Genomic DNA, 19,796 nt, shown 5'->3' on the forward strand with positions numbered 1-19,796 from the left:
GCCGAGCGGCGCGGTGTTTTGGGGTGGAGGAGGAGGAGGAGGCTGCGGAGCCCAGGGGGAGGGCTCGGGGTGGAGAGGGCGAGCGCCCTTCTGGATTCTAGAGGGGAAGGTTCCAGCGACAGACACCGGAGGGCAGGAGGGCAGAGGGCGCACAGTCAGCCGCAGCCGGAACTCGGGGAGCAGTTCCGCGGGGCGTGGGCGGCCACGCCGGGCTGCGGTGGGGGGTCGGGGCCGCGGGGGGCCGCGCCGCGGGCGGGGGCGCGGAGGTGAGGGCGGCGCGGGGGCGGGGGCGCGGGATGCAGCCGCTCCGCCCGCGCTCCAGCTCCGGCTTTTCCCTCCGCCATCCGCTCCCCCTCCCCGCCTCTCCTTTAACTCCCCCCTCCTGGGCTCGGGACTGGTTTCCTCCCTTAGCCCGCTGCCCTCAATCCCGGCGAGGCTGGGGCTCCGGCTCGGCGTCCCCATCCTCGCTCCCTCTCCTGGCACCCCATGCTGCCCCCACCTGGACCCTGGCTCCCCCAGCCCCCTACTTAGGCCGGCGCACAAACCTCGGGGTGCTGGCGCGTGGGCCGGGGCCGCGGAGGGCGCCTGCAGACAGCCCCTGCAAGGGCTCGTGGGGCTGAAGGCTCTGGAGCGGGGGCGCGGGGACAGCAGGAAGCGGTCCGCGTGGGACCCGGGGACAGCGGCCACCCGCGGGGTGATCGGGGCTGAACAGCCTGCTGGCCGCGGCAGTCACCCCCGGGGGTGAGCGACTTTGGGGGAGTTGGTGCCCCGCCCCCCAGGCCTTGGCGGGGTCATGGGGGCCCCCCATTCTGGGCTGGGGGGTGTGCAAGCTGGGGCCCTGCTGCTTCTGGCGTTTTGGGGGCTGGTGTCTGGGCTCAGCCTGGAGCCTGTCTACTGGAACTCAGCGAATAAGAGGTGAGCAGTCTGGTGCTGGGGAGACCCTAGAGCCGAAGGGCAGGGCGAGGGGGTGTGGGAGCTTTGGGGACTGGGGGCCTCGGTTCTGTGAGCAGGAAAGAGGCTGGAGGAAGGTGCTAGTGCCCTGATGTGCCAGGCCGGTCACGGAGAGCAGTTATCTCGGGAGCCCACACAGAGCTGGAGGTGGGTGGTGATGTCCATGTGTCAGGAGTGTGGAGACCCTAAAGGGACAAAGATAAAAAGTTTATGGGCAGCAGGAGGGCAGCGGAGCGGTTATTTGGATCTGTGGGAAACCTGCGTGGGGGCGGGGTGGGCGGGATTGGAGGGAGCCTGGTTAATGTCAGCTCTCAGGAGAGCCCTTGAGTAGGTGCTGCTGAGGGAAGGCCGGGGTGCCTCTCTCCCACAAGGGACTCGGCATTGGACATAGGAAGGGAAGGGGCTCAGTTCGGGGGTTTGGGGAACAGTTTCCCCAAAGCAAGGTCCTTGACTCTTGAGTCTGGCTCCCAACTCCTGTCCACAGCCAGAAGGTGGGCAAGCCTTTGGCCAAACAGTTTTCAGTCAGAGCATGTGCCTACCTTTCTGGCTCGGAGCTTCTTTGCAGAAGAAACACAGGGCCCCCGCCAGCCTCTTTCTTTCCCTCCGGCCTCTGGAGTTTGAGGACCCTGTGGCCCCCTCCCCCTGTCTTTGCTGCAAACTCTTCCATCAGGGGCCTCTGTTCCATGGCATGCTTGCTTTGCTCTGAAAAGAGGCCAAGGGTCACATGAAACTTCAGGCTCTATCAGGGTAGAACAGAACCTTTGGGAGGTCCTCTGGGTCCCCTTCCTCCACGCAGTTCTCATTCCCTTTAGCAAAAGAGTTACATGTTTTAAAAACTTGCTCCTTCCTGGGGAGGCTGTGGGAGGTCATGGGGGGGGGGGCTGCAGAGCTCCCCAAATCATTGGTCTTAATCCTAGCTCTGCCTCTTTAGCAGTGTGGCCTTGGGCATGTCACTTAACCTTTCCGAGTTTATATCCTCAGTCCTTACAGCTGTTTTGAGGATTAGAGGTAAGGTGTTTGAACATATTACATGTTCGTGAAAGCAGAGCTAGGATTATTGTTCTTCCCTTCACTTCCCAGGCTCCCTCTCACCTCCCTGTTCTGGCATCCTTCCTTCCCTCCCATATCTCTTTGGGGGATAATCTCAGTGTTTTTTCTGTACTCAGGCTGGCTGCAATTGGAGTATCTGGTGTAACTTGAGGACGTAAATTAAGACTTATTCCAGTAGGGCTGAGGAAAGGCGACTTGGTGTTGTGGGGGGTCTTCTGGATGTGAGGGCAGAGGCAGGGGGTCATTTGGTAGTCTAGGAAGATGATGGGCAGCAGTCCTCTGGGACTGAGCCTGAGACCCAGTCTCCAAGGCGGGGCTGCCGTGGTGGGCCAGCTGTGGTAGCACTGGGCCCTTGGGTTCCCCAGCCTCACTCCCACTTTCACGAGATGCTGGGTTGTGTTGGTTAGGGTTAGGAAAACCAACTACTTCAACTCAAAAGCAATACAGCACTTTACCCAAGAAATCTGAGCCCAAAAGAACTGAGTAAGGGAATGACCAAAGCAAACTATTCTCCATACCTTGGTTCCTTTAGCCCCATGTAGGGCCATTGCTAAGGCAGGCATTTGCCTCCAGTCCCATTAATGGCTAGCTTGGGACACCAGTCAGGAGCATCTTCTACATCTCTTTCCTTAACTTCCACCCCACCGGTGCCCTTTGCCTGAAATCCCTCAAATTCAGTGATGGGGTGGAGGAGGGGAGGCTCTGCCCCCATGGTTCACTGCCATGGAATAGTGAAATCACCTGGGAGGGGTGGGCTGTGTGGTTCCAGAGAGGCCAGCTCCTTGGTAACTGGCATCCTGTTGCCATGGCAACAGCATCGGTGATGGAGCGGGAGATGGCTGTGTGCATGTGGTGAGGGCGGGCTGAAGAGTGCATTTGGGCACACCAAGGGGCAGGAGACCTCTGAGCCCGGCTTCCTGCTGCTTCTGATGTGAGCACTCAGAGTCCTTGGTGCCCACCCAGCCTTACAGCACAGGCTTTCCAGTCAGGAAAGGCCAGGCAGATGGAAGCCTGAGAACTGCTGTCCTGGAGGAGTGAGGACAGAGAGTTCTGGGGACCACACCCCTGATATTTCTTCCTTGTCCGTCTGCCCTTTCCCCACAGGTTCCAGGCAGAGGGTGGTTATGTGTTGTACCCTCAGATTGGGGACCGGCTAGACCTACTTTGCCCCCGGGCCCGGCCTCCTGGTCCCCACTCCTCTCCTAATTATGAGTTTTATAAGCTGTACCTGGTAGAGGGTGCCCAGGGCCGGCGCTGTGAGGCACCCCCTGCTCCAAACCTCCTCCTCACGTGTGACCGGCCAGACCTGGATCTGCGCTTCACCATTAAGTTCCAGGAGTACAGCCCCAACCTGTGGGGCCACGAGTTCCGCTCACACCGAGACTACTACATCATCGGTACTGCTGGGCAGTGGGTGGGGGCAAGTGGTCCCTGGGTGGAGGGGAATGAGGGCTGCTCGTTGGAATCCGGAGCAGGAGCACTGGGCCCTCAGAGGTCTTGTAGGACACAGGGTGGGAACCGGGGTTGATCCTGGAATGCCAACGTCTCACGCTGCTCTTCTCTCCCAGCCACATCAGATGGAACCCGAGAAGGCCTGGAGAGTTTGCAGGGTGGCGTGTGCCTGACCAGAGGCATGAAGGTGCTTCTCCGAGTGGGACAGAGTGAGTGGGGCTGGGGGCTCCCTACTGGAGGTCGGGGTTCAGTAAGTACTGGAGAGATGGTCAGGGGCAGCCAACTCAGTCCCTCTCTTGGATCACCTCCATCCACAGGTCCCCGAGTAGGGGCCATCCCCCGAAAGCCTGTGTCTGAAATGCCCATGGAGAAAGACAGAGGGGCGGCTCACAGCCTGGAGCCCGGGAAGGAGAGCATGCCAGGTAGGAAGGGGGGCTGCCCCGTGCCCTCTGTGCTCTCAGACCCAGCTGCCCTGCCTTCGCCCTTTCCCTCACTCCACTTTGGGGGTGGCGACACAGGAAAAAGAGAGGACAGGAGGGTGGGAAGGGAATGGAAGCCAAATGAGGAAAAGACTCAATTAGAACTAATTAGCCAAGTCAGTGCTTCAATCAGTGCTGTCAGAGAAGTGGGGAGGACGCTGTGGCAGGGAACCGCAGGCTGGACACCTGGATTCTGAGTGGGGCTGGGGGGAGCTAGAGTGGGGTCCCCAAGGGGTCTGGGCACTGCTGGGGAAGCCCACGGGGACCCCCAAGGCTGGGTATTCAGATGTCCAGGTGGCTTCTTCAGCCCCTCCCCCTCTTTCCTCCTTCACCCCTTCCCTGCCAGGTGACCCCACCAGCAATGCAACCTCCCGGGGTGCTGAAGGCCCCCTGCCCCCTCCCAGCATGCCTGCAGTGGCTGGGGCAGCAGGGGGGCTGGCGCTGCTCTTGCTGGGCGTGGCAGGGGCTGGGGGTGCCATGTGTTGGCGGAGACGGCGGGCCAAGCCTTCGGAGAGTCGCCACCCTGGTCCTGGCTCCTTTGGGAGGGGAGGGTCTCTGGCCCTGGGGGGCGGCGGGGGGATGGGACCTCGGGAGGCTGAGCCTGGGGAGCTAGGGATAGCTCTGCGGGGCGGCGGGGCTGCAGACCCCCCCTTCTGTCCCCACTATGAGAAGGTGAGTGGTGACTACGGGCACCCTGTGTACATCGTGCAGGACGGGCCCCCCCAGAGCCCTCCAAACATCTACTACAAGGTATGAGGGCTCCTCCACTTGACTCTCCTAAGTCTAGCCCTTCTTGGGGTGCTCCCCTGGTTTAATTCATGGTTTGAGGGACACCTCTGGCGTCTCCTTGGCCCCCTTTTCCCACTAGCTCCTTTATTCCTCCCGGCTGTTCCTCTCGTCTCTATTTTTAGGGTCCCTCAAGATTTCCACCGCACCCCTGCTGTCCTCCCACTGGGTCCTAGGTACCCCTGTGTCCCTGTGTCCCTTGGGAAGCAGCACAGGCTCAGCCTCCTCGCTGATCGTGACCCAGGGCTCCATGTCCCCCTTGTCCACCAGGGTAGGGGCGGGAGCAGTCTGTCTGTTGGTTGGCACTTCTTGATGCTTCTCACTGTTTCTCTTCTTTCTATCTCTTATTCTTTCTCCCTTCCTGTCTCTAGGTCTGTTCTGTTCTTCCCTAGCATCTTCCTCCTTACATCTTCTTTACCCTTTGGCTTTTTCCCTGCGCCTCTCCCGTCTCCCGGGTGGGCGGCAAAGCACTTGTTCCCTTAGCTCTCAGCCCGCTTCTGACCTCTCACACCAACCACTGTCCTCAGTCCGCCAAAAACGGGGGCCTTACGGGGAAGGCTCTGGCGCTCCACCCCAGCTCAGGGCATGGGTGGCAGGGGCCTCTGCCCTGCCCCAAGCCGCTACCTTCTTACTCCAGCCATTTGGGGTGGTTGGGCCATGACAGCTACCACGAGAAGAAGTGTCCTGTTTTGTCCAGTGGCTGACAGCAAGATATGAACCAGTTGGGACATTGTGCACTTGGTCTGATGTTGAATGGGCCACTTGGGACAGAAATGACTTTCTCCAGACAAGAAGTGACCAGGCCTGGACAGAAATGGCCTGGAAAGTGGCAGAAGCAGTGCAGAGGAACGGAAGTGCCTTCATCCAGGACAGGAAGTAGCACTTCTGAAACAGGAAGTGGTCTGGCTGGAACTCACGTGGCCTAGGCTGGGGTTGGGGTGGGGAGTGGATGGTTCTTACCCTGTGGAGAAGGAGGCAAGAGGAACTTCCTGTTTTAGGAGGAAGCGGGAACTCTGACTGAGAGGCAGAGGTGGACGGAGGAAGACTTGCCTAGTATTCAGTGGCACTTCCCAGGAACTCCTTTCCCACGTGTTCTGTGTGATTTTAAGACAGCTAAGATGACTGCCGTCCGCGTGGCAGGCCCCATTTGTCCTGTGTGCCCCTTCCCGTATCTCAGTATAATGTCTGTTAATACATCTGGGGACTACCCCAAAGCCCATCCCTTGGTAACCAGATGACCGTCTTGTTCACTGCATCTTCCCTTCAAAGCCAGTAATGGCTTCCTTCTTAGTGACCAAAATGGTGGTCTCCCAACTGGTCTAGCTGCCAGTGGTACTTAGAAATGGCCACTGTCTGCATCGTCACCAGCCTATACCTCTTCCTGCCCTCTAGTGCAGTTGGCCGTTGCCAACAGTTTCCTCCCAGCTCAGTTTTATTAGATCGAAGCTGCCCTTGGACATCGAGTCACCACCTCAGTCACCAGCCAAGATGGTTGCTTTGTCCACCAGAGGTCAAGTCATCTCTCTGATGCTGTGGTTCCCAGCTCCTTTCCGGGAACAGGAAGTTGATATTGCCATGGGGGAGGTGGCGGGGTACGGCCGTCACCTCGATAGTTTTACTGTAAAAGGGAAATTTGAACAACAAAAACCAAAAAAAATAATAAAAAACTTCAAAAGTTGCTGAGGCTGCTGGAGAATAATGATGTGAACCCGGTGGTCAGGACGGCTTTCAGGCTGAGGGGTGGCTGGTGTGGAATCTGAAGGCATGGGGAGGGTTGCTTGGACTGAGGTGGGCAGTCTGGGGAGGAGACGCTGGGCCAGGAGAGAAGGCTGGGGAAAGTGAGCACCTCCAGCCGCCCCCCAGAGTGGAGAACTTGGGCCGGAGGGTCTACAGGAATATACGGTCCTGCGTGTTGTCGATGTCCGTCCACAGCGGCGGGGAATGCGGCAGTCACAGTTAGCAGAGTGGGGAATTGTGTACAGTCCTCTTCCCTACCTGCCCTCCTCCGGGCACCTCTAAGGCACGTTAGTAGAGACTAGCTGAGTGGAAGAAAGTAGGAAGGTGGACCCAGGTGTCAAGTGCTCATCACTGGACCTCTTCTCCAAAGAGCCCAGGTGCCCAGCCCCCTAAACGCAGTCCCATTCTTCCCCCACAAAAGCACCCGTCAGGAGCATCACTGGAGCCAGTCAGCAGGGGTCGCAACCTCTGCCCTTCGCGCCCCTCCCCTGACTTTAAGTTCCCTCCCGCTGTCTCCCATCTGCTTGGAGGTCAAGGGTCCCTCTTCCCCTCCTTGTCCGAGGGTCCCCTGTCCTCCCCCACCTCTGCCCGAGGTTGGGTCCTGAGAGGTGCAGGCGTGGTGCTAGAGGGGAGTTGGGAGCTGGGGAGCCAGGTGCTGGGCTGTCTGGAATTTCCTCCTGCCTTCTGAGCCCACACTGGAGCTGCCGAGGTGGGGAGGCTCATGGGGGGTGGAAGGGCTGGTCCCTGGCCCTTAGTGGGGGTTGGTTGTCTTGGCAACATCCCCTTCTCCACACAATGGGAAGCCCCCCTCAGCCTCCCGCGTGGATGGAGCCGACAGCCCCATCGCTGGCTATCAGCCTCAGGGACTTGGCAACCGTCACTATGGCAACTCAGAGCCCAGCAACAGGGCCCACTGAGAAAGGGAGGGGTCCAAGACTGGGGCATGGCTGTGCCTGTGAGGGGCAAGAGCGGAGGGAGAGTCCCCCTTGGCACACGAATCTATAGGTGCAGGTGGAGAAAAGAGGGAAGGGGAGTGGGGATAAACACTCTCTGTGACAAACACCTCACCAAAGCTGCCAAGACATCATAACATGCTGAGAGACAGGAAGACACCTGGGGACAGACGCACAGCTGGGGAGAGGAACAGCACATACCACCCAGCACCCTGGGACACACCCTCTCAGAGCAGAGCGCTGGCATCTACAGACACTGCCTGCCACCCGCCTGACATTCACACACAGCACCTACAGCCCCTCGTGTGTGGCGACTCCTGTGTCTGGGCTATTTGAAAATGCTGGTGAGTTCCACGCAGAACAACACATGCCGTCCCGTTGGCTTTTCTGGGTTTGAGTGCAGAGACCGGGTCTTAGGGCAGCAGCGGCAACAGGCAGAATACAGACTGGACTGTCCCGTCACTTGGTCACTTGGCCTCTGTCTACTTCATCCCAGTACTATGGCTGGCACTGCGAATTCATGGTGAATAAGTTCCCTGCTTTCATGAAGTCCGTGTCTTTCTGGGTTTATTTATTTATTTATAATTTAAAAAATAATCCTTCTCCCCACCCCTTCCAGTGCTCAGGTGAAACCAAGGGACAAATGCCCTTCCGCTGAGATACGTACCCCGCCCTGAAGTCCACACTTAGATGGGAAACGGTAATGTAATTTCAGGTGTGAAAACTAACGTGGAGAAAACAGTAACAAGATGGAGAGTAACTGGGAAACGCTGCGGACTAGGTCAGAAAGTCCCTGACATGACAAGGATCTGGGGTACTGAAGAGTAAGCCAGGCATGATGGGGAAGGGACAGCAGGTGCCAAGGCACGGAAGTTCATGTTGCAGCTCCTTGCCCCATTCCCCTTCCTTTAATGCCCCAACACACCCCTCCTGTGAAACCTGAACCCCTCAGCTGCTTCTGTTTGGAAGGATGACAAAGTTTTCTGTAGTCCCCGTCAGTAACAGCCAACAGGACATCGTAGCATGCACACACGCCCTGCGTGTCCTCAGCCTCCACCAGTGGGCAGCAGGCCATCGAGGGTCCAGGGTACACACCGAGCAGGTGATCCCTGGGCTTCTCCCTTTTCTTTCCCTCCCTCTCTTCCTCTTTCCCCTTCCTTCCTTCATCTTCCTCCTTTTGTGGTACTGGGGGCTTAAACCCATGGGCGCTCTACCCCTGAGCGACAACCTCAGCCTGTTTGATTTTATCTATTATTTATTTAATTTTTGGGGTACGGGAATTGAACTCAGGACCTCACACAAACCAGGCAGCTTCTGTGCAGCTGAACTCTATCTCCGGTTCCCTATTTTATTTATTTATTTGTTGATACCGGGGATTGAACTCATGACCTTGAGCTTGCCAGGCAGACGCTTGTGCCGCTGAGCTAAATCCCCGGCCCTTTATTTATTTATTAAAAATGATGTTTTTGTTATTAGAGAATGAATTCAGGGCCTTCACAATGAGCCATATCCCCAGTTCCCTCCTTTTAAAAATATTTTGTTTTATTTCATTTTTTATTTTTATTTTATTTTATTTGAGTACCAGGGATCAAACGCAGGACCTTGCGCTTGCCAGGCAGATGCTTTGCCACCGAGCTAAATGTCTAAATGCCCAGCCCCACCCCTCAAAGATTTTATTTGTTTGTTTAGTTGTTTGGGTTTCTGAGACAGGGCCTCACCGTGTAGGACCAGCTGGCCTTGAGCTCCGGGGGCTCCTCCTGACTCAGCCTCCCAAGTGGTGGGCTCACAGATGTATACCACCATGCCTGGCCCAGACCCTTTTAAAAGTTATTTTAATTAATTAACTAATTAATTATTTTGTGCTACTGGAAACTGACCCCAGGGCCTTCACACAGAACCACATCCCCAGTCCCTTTTTAGTTTGTGAGAAAGAGTCTCACAAACTAAAGAGTCCAAACTAAGCTGGCGTTAAACTTGCAATCCTTCAGCCTTAGTCTCAGAGGACTGGGCTCACTGCCATGCAATACCATTTATTTATTTATTGTTTGTTTGTTTTAAACAGGATCTCATTATGGAGTTCAGGCTGGCCTTGAACTCATTACGTAGCTAGCTTTGAATTCACAGGAATCCTCCTGCCTCAGCCTCTCAAGGGCGAGGATTACAGGTGTGTGCCACTATGCCTGACCAGTCTTAACTTTTATTTTAAGGCAACGTCTCTCTATATTTCCCGGGCTGGCCTTGAACTTAGATCTTTCTGCCTTTGCTTCCTGAGTGGCTGAGTACCTGACTTCTACCACCCACCTGACTTTCCCCTTTGTTCCTCCTGTGTCTGTGAATTACTTGTGTTTTCCTTTAAAGTCTGGGAGGCCAGGGATGATGCTCTGAGTTTTGGGTGGCTAAAACAGACACAAGATCCAAAGTACAGAATACAAGACAGTCAGGCGAGTAGGACTAACAGAATAGAGAGGGCTTGGGGTACCACGGAGCTGCTCCCCTCAACAGCCCAGGATCAAGACTGACTTCCAGGCTTAGCCACAGACAGGAGTGCAGACCTTACCATCCTCCCAAACAGAGCAGTTGGGAGACAAAATTCACAGGAGAGGTGTGCTGGGGACGTTAAAGAAAGGGGAATGGGCGAGGAGTTGCAATAGGCATTTCTGATAGGGACTAGCTAATATCACATCTGGATTTTCACTGAGAATGGGGAACAGTGGAGCTTCTTAAGAGGCCAAATGGGCACCCATGGACACGAGGCCTTCCTAAGAGAGCTTTGGGGCCTGTGGGCAGCCTGTGAAAAGTGTTGCAGGTGGGGCTGGAAGCAGCCGTAGGCTGGTATGAGCTTAGAGTTGGGTGGAGAAAGAAAAGAGGATGCAGGATGAATGGCAGAAAGAGCCAGGTGGAGGTGGCGCCCTGAAGGGAGTTCCGAGGGATCTGGGCCCAGGCAGCCCTGATGGCCACGGAGAGGTGAAGCCCGTGGATTCCTGGTTCTCCCTCTTCCCCTGTTGCCAGCATGAACTCAGGCACCAGCTCCCCCGAAACTCAGTGGCCGCTGGGTGGGGGACTGCACAGCCTCGGGGGCAGCAGCTGGTGAGTGGGGAGGAATCTGTGTGCTCAGCAAACAGCAGCCTCAGTGCCCAGTGGCTGCCTCCTCCCTCATCAATCAGCTCCAGCCAAATGTCCTTGCATTCCCACCACCCCAAGGGGACTGGGGCTGGGCCAGGGTCCCCAGGGGAGTGAGATGGGGTTGGTAGGGGTGGTGCTTGGCTTCCTCTCGTTGGCCTCTGTTCTCTTCTCTCCAGAAGCTCTGTTCTTCACGTCACAGATGACTCCGTCCTGGCCCTTGCCATGGAGGGGGCATCAGCTACAAATCACCTGTGGGGGGCTGCTTGGGAAGGCGGGGAGAGGGATGGGGAATCTACTCTGGTTCTCACGGGACTGGCCCACAGCACGGCCAGCAGGGAGGCTGCTGGCACAGAGTCCCTGTCCTGTCCCCCACCCCGCCTCCCTGAGCTGGCCTCCTCATCCTGTCCTGATGGATGTTCTGGACAGCAGAACTGGGACCCTGACGCCCTGCATGTTCTCCCTTCCCACCTTCCCTGAGCCCCCTGCCCTCACGCCATGCTTCCCACCATGATCAATCTGGAAGTCTGGCACCCCAGATCACCCCAAATCTGCCATTCCTTATGGGAGCCTGGGGCCTGTAGACCTTGGCCTCTGGCTCACTGTCCCCCGCCTCAGCCCTTGCTCCCCTCAGGGACCCAGGCGTCCTGCCCACTCCTCTCACCATAACAACCATTCTTCTTGGAGTTGCTTAAGACTTTAATATCATTTCATTAATTCAGTAAGTGCAGAGAGGGTAGGGGGTACAAAGACACTGGGGGTGGCCCAAAGAGGGCCAAGGTAGGGGGAAGAAGGGAAGAGCCCCCCTGCCTTTCTGTGGAGATGGCTCTGAGAAATCAAATATTGACAGTGAGAGAACAGAACTTATTAGATCCGGGACAGGGGTGTGTGTGGAGAGCTGTGGGAATGGCCGGATGCCTGGGTTGTGAGGGCGATGAGGTTCTGGGAGGAGGGAGAAGCCTGTGACCGGGAGGATGCACCGGGCTAAGGGACTTGAACCTGTAACCTCGGTCCCTTTCCTTCGGGACGTGCTCAGTCTTGCTACCTGGGTTGCTTCTCAGCGGTCCCCTAGAAACCCTGAGGACAAGACCCCATCACAGCTGCGGCTGCCCCCCTGCATAGCTTCCCCACCTCCACCTATGTTGATGAGCTTCAGTAGCGTTTAATCGGATTGAGCAGTAATTAGCAAAGCGAGATGTTTGATTACCTATTTAGCATAATGTTGGGGGCTGGGATCCCTAGGCACAGCCACAGTGGAGCGGGGAGTCAGAAAAGAAATGGGGTCTATGTAAAGTTCCTTTCCCTGGGGGATTCTTGAACCTGCCCTTTGAGGCCCCCCCCCCTCCGTATCTCCCCTGATTTTACTCCTATGGGACTTTTCTTTGGGGGTACTGACCAATCACTTCATCTCTCTGCCATCTGGTTTAGAGAGAATCACCCACATGTCCCATCTTAGCCCTGCAGATCTGTGCAGCTGGTTTTGGGGCGTGACTCGGTCTCTCTTTCCTTCAGTTCCAGCTCTCAGCAACAGAAGTCCGAGCTAGGCAAGAGGCACAAGTTGGAGTCCAGAACCTCACCTTTCGGATAGTGCCTGGAGGTAGCAGGGCAGGGGCTGCCAATTTCAGAAAGAGCAAGTAGGTGGGATGGTGAGGTCAGGCTGGAGTGGGGTGCAGATGGAGCCACCTGCCCTTCAGGAGTGCCAGGGACCTCCCTCTGGCAAGGGAGAACTGTCAGGTGTGAACACCAACCAGGAAAGGGGAAGCAGAGGTGCCAGCCTCTCTCTTCATTCAGCAAAGAAAATGTCACCAATTTAGCTCCTCATGGAAATGTAATCAGTGGGCTCACTGCTGGCTTTGTCTTAATTAGGCAGTATTGATGGAGGCGGGAGGGCGCCTCCCCACCCCCATGCTGTTTCTCCCAGTGCTGCTCAAGTCTCCCCAAAGATGCTCTAGACCACCGGTTAGAGCTCAGCCTTCCAGACGCCGGCCAGTGACCCCGGCCTGCAGCGCCCCCTAGCACCCACTGAGGTCTGCCCCTCCTCCGCATTCCTCGCCTCTGGCTTCCCCAGGACGGCAGCCTTTGTTCCTAAGGAGAGCAAAGCCCCTCCCTGGCCCGGTCACCTTCCCTAGGGAGTCTCCGCCTCCCAGTCGGCCCCCCTCACGCTTTTCAAAGCCGATCCTGGAATTCCAGCAACTCCAGTTCCAGTGTTCCCGCCCTTCCCTCGCACCCCACCGCCCAGCAATCCTACAGCCCAGTCCGGACTCAGATGGGGGAGCGAGCAGGAGGGCAAGGGTGCTCCAGCCCCGGCCCCCTCCCGCCCCGACCCAGCTGCAGCCACGGCTGTCTGGAAATCCTGGCGCATCCTGCGAAGCGAACGAGCCTCAAAGGCGGGACCCCGGGCGCCCTCTGCTGGGCCCGCTCGGGCTGGAGCCCACACACCTGGGCCCGGGGCCGGCGTCCGGGTCCCCCGCCTTTTAAGGTCTCGCGGAACCGAGGTGCACTGTTTCTCGCCTCAGGCCCTCGGGCTGGACCTCCCAGCCGCGCCCACCCCTCCGTCCTGCAGTCTGGCCGCTCTCCCCAGGCCCCCGGCCCTTTTGCCCCACGTCCACGCAGCGCAGACCCGCGCCGGGAGGGGCCGCAGGGCAGGGGCTCAGGGCGCCTGCGCAGAGGTGGCCGCCCGCCCCACCCAGCCCGGGGTTGCCCGGGCGACGCGTGCAGGCGCGGGCCCCCGAGGGCCACGCGGGGCAACTTCTTAGCTGTGGGGCCCGTCGGTCGGCCAAGGGAGGAGAGGGTCGGCCCGTGAGGTGTGTGTCGGGGTAGAGGCGAGGGGTCTGGGGAGAAGGGGCAAAGGTGAGGGGCTAGGAAGGGGCAGCTGCGTGGGGCAGCAGAGGTCGCCGTGGGGGGGCGGGGGCAAGGGGGAGGGGACGGAAGGGCAGTGTGGGGGAGGGGCAGGGAGCAGTTGTAGCAGAGGCGGAGGGGCAGTTGGGTGCAGAGGAAGAGTTGTGAGGAGGGGGAAGAAGGGGCCACTGGGGAGCCTGAGGAAGAGGGGCCAGTTGTGGCAGTTGCGGGGGAGGCGACTGTGAGGGGAACTTGGCCTACTGGGGACAAGTTTGGGGAGAGGCTCCCAGTGATAGGACGAGTCCCAGGCTAGCAGCAAGGCGGATCCCGCCGGGGCCTGCGGCGTGGGGTCGGGCAAGCCCCACGGTGAACACCCGGGGACTGGAGGAAGCCGCCGGGCCCCGGTTGGTTTTATTGATTTGTTGGCCTAACAGAACGTTTTCCTTGGAGCAAAGTACAAATCCTCCAAGTTTGAAATTCATAACCTGTGATCAGCGCCTGTGGCAGCCTGTGGAGATGAGGGAGGGAAGCCACAGGTGGTTGTCAGGCTACCGCTGAATGAAGAGAAAATGCCCAGCCATCCCAGTGGCCGTTGGGGTTCCGAGCAGCTGCGGGAGGAGCCCGCTTGCTGCCTCCTGCTTTCCTAAGAGCATCGCCCTTCTTCACGCCCCCGTCTCTTTTACCCCGTCATACAGCGTGAAACTCTTTACTGTAAATGACTTTTGTCTCTCCTGTTTCTGTCTGCGCTGAGGGCCTTTGAAATCAATGATGTTGATCACCCTTATCAGTTAGTACATATTCAGCCATCTGTGCTAAGAAACCTCAGTACACACAAAACGGGGTTCTTGCTTCAGCAATTAAAAGCCAAAGAGACATGCGTGGAAAATACAGTTCTTTGTTTAAGGCTGCTGCTGACTTTAGTGGTGGGTGGGAGAAGCACCTTCCCTCTCTCTGGGAGGAAGAAGATACAGAGGAACATCCTTAAGGTTTGCCTGCTGTCTTGACCCAGTGACAGGGTGGGGATCATGGGAGAAGGCCTCCTCTGGGCCTTCTCTCAGTCACACCGATATTCTCCGTACTCTTTGGTTGAGATAGGGATTCCTAAACCTTTATTAATGGAGCATCCTATGTTTAACCTCCATTAAGTCCTGATGCCTCGCGAGGCTTTTATTTGAAGAGAGTGGGGTTTCCCACTAAAAGAAGCAAGAGACCCAAGGCCCTTTTTCTTTTCAGTGCAGTGCTGGAGATCAAACCCAGAGTTTCCCTCCTGTAAGGAAGTACTTGGCCACTGAGGCACGTCTCGGAGGCCTCCGTTGAGTGTGTAGATCTCTTACAGAGAGCAGGTTATAGGTGCTTGAAGAAAAGATGATCACTCAATTTGTGAATCCAGAAGGGCCGGTAGAGAGAGGCTAGGCAGTGTTAGCAGGAGGCTGGGCTGGAGGTGGGTCTGACTGTGGACTCCCCATCTCTCTGTATCTGCAGGTTTTCCCTGCACAATGTCAAACAAAGCTGAGAAAAAGCGGAAAGTGACTAGGCCAGGCTCCCGGGCACCCAAGCAGGTGCGAGCCGTTCAGTCTGCCCTGGATCCACAGGCTACTGAGAGCACCGTGTCTGCCCCCGAGCCCGAGTCTGAGCCTGAGCTGCCCAAGGAGAAGACCGGTGGGTATCTGCTGGGAAAGGGGGCTCTTGGAAATGGAGGGCAGAGAAAATGTGACAGGCTTGGGGGCAGAATGTATTTCAGGAGGATCTTGGGGCCAGGGAAGAGGTTCTCTCACTTCTGGGCAAGACGCAGGGGTTATGTGACCCCCTGGAGGGCTCAGCGGAACCTCAGCTCCGTTGCTGGACTCTTTTTTGGTCTGCCTTCCTCCTGGCAGGCCTCATACTTGCTCTTTCTGTCTTAAATAAATTTCCCACCACTGCTGCAGGAGTTCACCAGCCAATCCTTTCTCTAGCCTCTTCTTCCTTATTTCAAGTGTTCCTGGGTGCTCCCACCCCACCGCAGAGGGTTTGATCTCTCCCTTTTTCCCATTTTCACCCTGGGTGGCAAAACAAATAATGTTTTTCTCCCATTAAGCCCATCACCATGGAGACCCAGCCTGCTTTGCCACCCTTTGAATCCTAAGCCGGGCTGATGCTTACCACCATCTGTTGAAGGCTCCTGTATCTCCGCCCTCATTTTGGCAGGGACTTGGTAGACTGCGGAGGTTCAGGTTCAGGGTGACAGGAAAAGAAGTCTAGATGGAGGGAGCAGAGTTTAAAGAGGGAGGCTGCCTTTTGTGGCTTTGATCCAGGAGCCAGCGGGGCGGGAAGGTTTCTGGTAGCTGCTGTCCATGGGCTTTCCCTGAGAGCGCTGGTCAGTGTGGAGAGGACTGTGAGCTAAGTGTGGACCTTGCTTTGTATCGGGACTCCTTCGCACTGCTAATGGCCTGTAAAGATGGAGAGAAATAGACTCCCACCCCCAAGGCTTTTTTTAAAGAATAATACTAGGAACTGAACCCAGGCCTTTTCTTATGCGTGCCAGGAAAGCTCTCCACCAGTGAATCATATCCACAGCCAGAATCTCCCTTTAATATTAATGATTAAGGACTTAAGGGAGGATGTGGGAGGAAGAAAAGCCAAAGAATGTAGGAAGATGCCCTTGGATCCAGGACTTCTCTTTTTTTTTACTTTTTTGAGGCAGGGTTGCATTATGCAATTCCGGCTGGCCCATGCTGACCCTGCCATGTCAGCCTCCTGAGCGACTGGATTACAGGTGTGCACTGCCATGCCCGGCAGACCCAGGACTTTGGAAATGGGCAGCACTTGTTCTTGTATACTGAGACTGGCCTGAGAAGCTGCCTTCCGGGAGGGCAGGGGGAGGCAGGAGGGAAGGCAGGTAGGTTTGGTTTGGTTCATTTTGGTTTGGATGCTTCTCTGGGGATCAAAGGGAAGGACCTTTGAAATGAATGCTTTGGCCTCCAGACCCCAAAATCTCTGCCTCCTACAGTTCGTAGCCTTCTTTATTGTTTGGTATGGAGCCTTTCAGCTGCCCAGGAGCCTGGGTGGAGGTTCAGGGAGGAAGTGGGTCTCCCAGGCAGCCCTGAAACTTAAGACTAATCCCTGTAATGGAGCTGGGGAGGAGCTGAGGCTTGTCCACTGGAGACATGGGGCCTTTCTTGGTTAAAGACTGTGTATTTAGAACCACAGCCTTTTTGTCTTTTTTTATGGCATTGGGGGTGGAACCAGGGCCTCTTGCATGTTGTACACACGCTTTGCCCCGGAACTGGACCCTTAGTCCTGACAGCTTTTTGAGATCTGTGTCTATATCCTATACTTCCTTCCTTATGTACTCGTCCATTTCCACTACAAGAATAATCCTACCCAGTGTGGGGGAGCACGGCTGTAATCCCATTATTTGGGGGGCTGAGGCAGGAGAATCACCAGGAGTTCAAACCCAGCCTGGGGCTGCGGATGTAGCTCACTGCACAGCACCTGTCTGGGAAGTACAAGGTCCTGAGTTTCATTCCTGGTACCAAGACAAGCAATAAAAATAACAAACCCAGCCTGGGGTTTATAGTGAGTTCAAGTCCAGCCTGTACTTGATACCCTGTCTCAAAAAAGAAGGAAAAAGCCCTTAAACTGAGACATCTCCCACCCACTGCTGCTGCCATCTAAACTTCTTTGATGGTAAAACTTAACCAAAAGTGCCATGAAAGTATTTATGGTCTGTTAAAGCTCGGGAGTATTTATAATACAAATATTCGTATGTTTTAGTGAACATATGAAACAAGGGTCTGATATAATATAATCCCCACTCTGGTCAGGGTGGTGTACATACATTATATCATCGATTATCTCATGTATTGCTAAATTCTTCTCTTTCTTTTCATATTTTTGATGTTAGGGACTAAACTCAGGGCCTTGCTCCTGCTAAGCATGCCCTCTACCATTGACCTACATCTTGAGTCCCCTACACTTCTAAATTCTGAACTACGCCCTGCACCAAAGGTCTTGGATAAGGCGCTGTAGACCTGTATTTCAGACAGAACAGAAAATGTATAGAAAAAATATAACAGTACCCAACATCATGAAAGCAACCTGTGAATCCCTGATTGTCCTCCCTGGAGCCTCCTGTCTTCCCTTAGAGATTCCTGCTCTCCTGTGTTGGCATTTATCAGCCTCAGGTTGATATTTATTTATTACGTACTGGGGATTGAACCCAGAGGCTTCGGTGAAGCTCTGCAAAGTATTTTGAGACAGAGTCTTGCCCAGGCTTGAACTTGTGAGCCCCCAGACTTAGTCTCCCAGAGTGCTAGGGTTACAGTCATGCACTACTATGCCTGTCTTATTTTACTTTATTTTTTATTTTTTTGATTATTTTGTGCTACTGGGATTGAGCCCAGGGCCTTTGCGTGCTACGTGGGTGTGCTACTAGTGAGACGAACTGCTGTTACTGCTTCTCCTAGCTGGCTGCTGTCTGAAGTTTGGCAGGCCGGCAGCTTTCCACCCACCACACGATGCCTGGATCTTTTCCTGTCCCTTCTTTTCTCCACTTCCGACTTCAGGTTGCAGCCTCATTGTTTTTCCTCAGTGTTTCTTTCTAGAAATCAAGGTGTCTTGTTCCCCAGAGTCTTTCAGTTCTATTTCGTTTATTCTTTTCTTCTTCCAACCCCTCCCGCTTGTGAGAAACCTCAGTTTCACGCCGATCTCTAGGTGGAGAGGCAGAGAATCGGCCTCCTGTGTTTATGGAGCTCCAGAACAGGCTTGGGAGATGGGAGACAGGGAAGGCCTGATTCCTACGGGCTTCAGCTTCCCCGTGTGGGCAGAGGACTGGGGAAGAATGGAGGGAGGGCACAAGCCGCGTCCCTGAATTATGTCACTGTTAATTACCTTCACACGCCCACGCATCGCCTCACTGAGATTTTTAGATTCCTGGATACCTATAACTCACTTATTATAAAATTCACCCTTCAAAGGGTACAGTTCACTGGTTTTTGATCTATTCACAAGAGTGAATAGAGTGTCACCACTATCTAATTTTTGGGGTGGGGTACCAGGATTTGAACTCAGGACCTTGTGCTCACTAGGCAGGCTCTTATGCTGCTGAACTACCTTCCCGGCTCATGCACTATCTAATTTTAGAACATTTTCATCTCCCCAAAAGAAAGCCATTTTAAGCACCTTGAGAAGTTACTGCTAGGTGACTCCTTAACCATGGCGGAGCCTTGCCATTTGTGTTCGTATGTATTGTTGCTCTGATGATGACTGAGCTCTGGGGTTTGCACATGCTTTTCTCCGAGGTATACCCCAACGCAGTCCAGCCCAGGGCCTTGTTTTTAGCAGCCTCCCTCCAGCTCTGGTGAGTCACTGATCCCCAGTCTGTCTTTGCTGGTTTGTCTGTGCTGGACATTTCATACAAAGGGAGTCACGCCACGTTGTGGTCTTCCGTGACGCACACTGCTAGCTTAACAAAATGCTTCAAGGTTCATCCGTGCCTCACAGCTTTACCCCTTTCTGTGATGCCTAATACTCTGCTGTCTGCGTGTACTGCGTTTTGTTTATGCATTGCAGTGTTAATGGACATTTGGGTTATTTTCTCTTTTTACCTATTGTGAATAAAGCTGTTGTAAACGCTGGCCAACTAATACCTTTGGGTCCAGCTTTTTTGTGTTGTTTTTTGGGACAGGGTCTCACTATATAGTTCATGCTGGCCTTAAACTCACTGTGGAGTCCAGGCTGGTCTTGAACTGACCGCATTCCTCCTGCCTCAGCCTCCCAAGTGCTGGGATTACACACTACCAAGCTCGGCTTGTGTTCTGCTTTAAAGTTTGTTGGGCTTATACCTAGAAGTAGAATTGTTGGTGACTATGTTTAACTTTCTAAGCAAACTCTTCCCTCCTGTGTCTTTCTTTTTCCTAGAGCTAATAGTGGAGGAACCTGAAGTCCTGGAAGAGGAAGTGGAGGAGCCAGAGGTGGACGTGGTAGGCTGGGGCCTTCCCCAGAGTTGATGTTCCTTCTTGACAATTCAGTGAGTCAAACAACCAGTGAGAACAGGTGTACAGGGAACGCTGTCACCTGTCTCCGCCTCTTGCTTACTCTGTACCAGTAACCTGCTCAGCACAAATTGAGGGCCAGGGTAAAGGACATTCCTGCAAGCTGTCTCCAGGGCCTCGGGGAGGAGTGGCCTCTGGGCTGCTTCCCCACCTGGGCTCGACCTTGATCCTAGGGGTGGACATTTGGCGAGCTGGACCAGATGGGCAGATCCTGGTGCTGGCTGGATATTAACGTCCAGGCCATTGTTTTTCTTCCTTCCTCCAGTTTTTTCCCTTCGGTTGAGGAACGTACAGAAGCTGCCTCAGTCGCCTTGAGAAGCTGATACTAGCTCACTTCCGAGTTGCAGCAGGACCCAGCCAGACCCATAGTGGTGTGTGTGGGAAGAACAGAGTAGTGA

At 55.3% G+C, this 19,796-nt stretch overlaps 2 protein-coding genes across 11 annotated transcripts in view; both read left to right on the forward strand.

Moving 5' to 3' along the window:
• Positions 1-323: 323 nt before the first annotated feature.
• On the forward strand, positions 324-6,396 carry Efnb3 (ephrin B3). 2 transcript variants are annotated; one of them, XM_003466247.4, is made up of 5 exons: positions 324-915; positions 3,106-3,398; positions 3,570-3,662; positions 3,771-3,875; positions 4,279-5,256. In XM_003466247.4, the coding sequence occupies exons 1-5, from the start codon at positions 794-796 to the stop codon at positions 4,686-4,688; spliced, it is 1,023 nt and encodes a 340-aa protein (XP_003466295.1). In that variant the 5' UTR covers positions 324-793; the 3' UTR covers positions 4,689-5,256. The 2 variants fall into 2 exon arrangements, with proteins under 2 accessions (XP_003466295.1, XP_005002165.1); XM_005002108.3 differs by having other exon boundaries at positions 334-915; positions 5,090-6,396.
• A 6,488-nt stretch (positions 6,397-12,884) lies between these two features.
• Positions 12,885-19,796, forward strand: part of Dnah2 (dynein axonemal heavy chain 2) — a 109,968-nt gene continuing 103,056 nt past the window's right edge. For 4 of the 9 annotated variants that reach the window (XR_010045329.1, XR_010045330.1, XM_063242551.1 and 1 more), the window contains exons 1-3: positions 12,885-13,332; positions 14,849-15,025; positions 19,265-19,326. Coding sequence is in view for 7 of the 9 variants with exons in the window: in XM_063242551.1 (XP_063098621.1) it covers positions 14,863-15,025; positions 19,265-19,326 (225 nt within the window). In the remaining 2 variants the exon portion in view is untranslated. Of the gene's footprint in view, positions 13,333-14,848; positions 15,026-19,264; positions 19,374-19,796 lie in introns of those variants that run through there. The other 5 variants (XM_063242546.1, XM_063242549.1, XM_063242548.1 and 2 more) reach the window with 2 other exon arrangements.

Source organism: Cavia porcellus, unplaced genomic scaffold (assembly GCF_034190915.1).
Source record: "Cavia porcellus strain 051 isolate PalLab524CR breed Dunkin Hartley unplaced genomic scaffold, mCavPor4.1 scaffold_32, whole genome shotgun sequence".
NCBI lineage: Eukaryota > Metazoa > Chordata > Mammalia > Rodentia > Caviidae > Cavia > Cavia porcellus.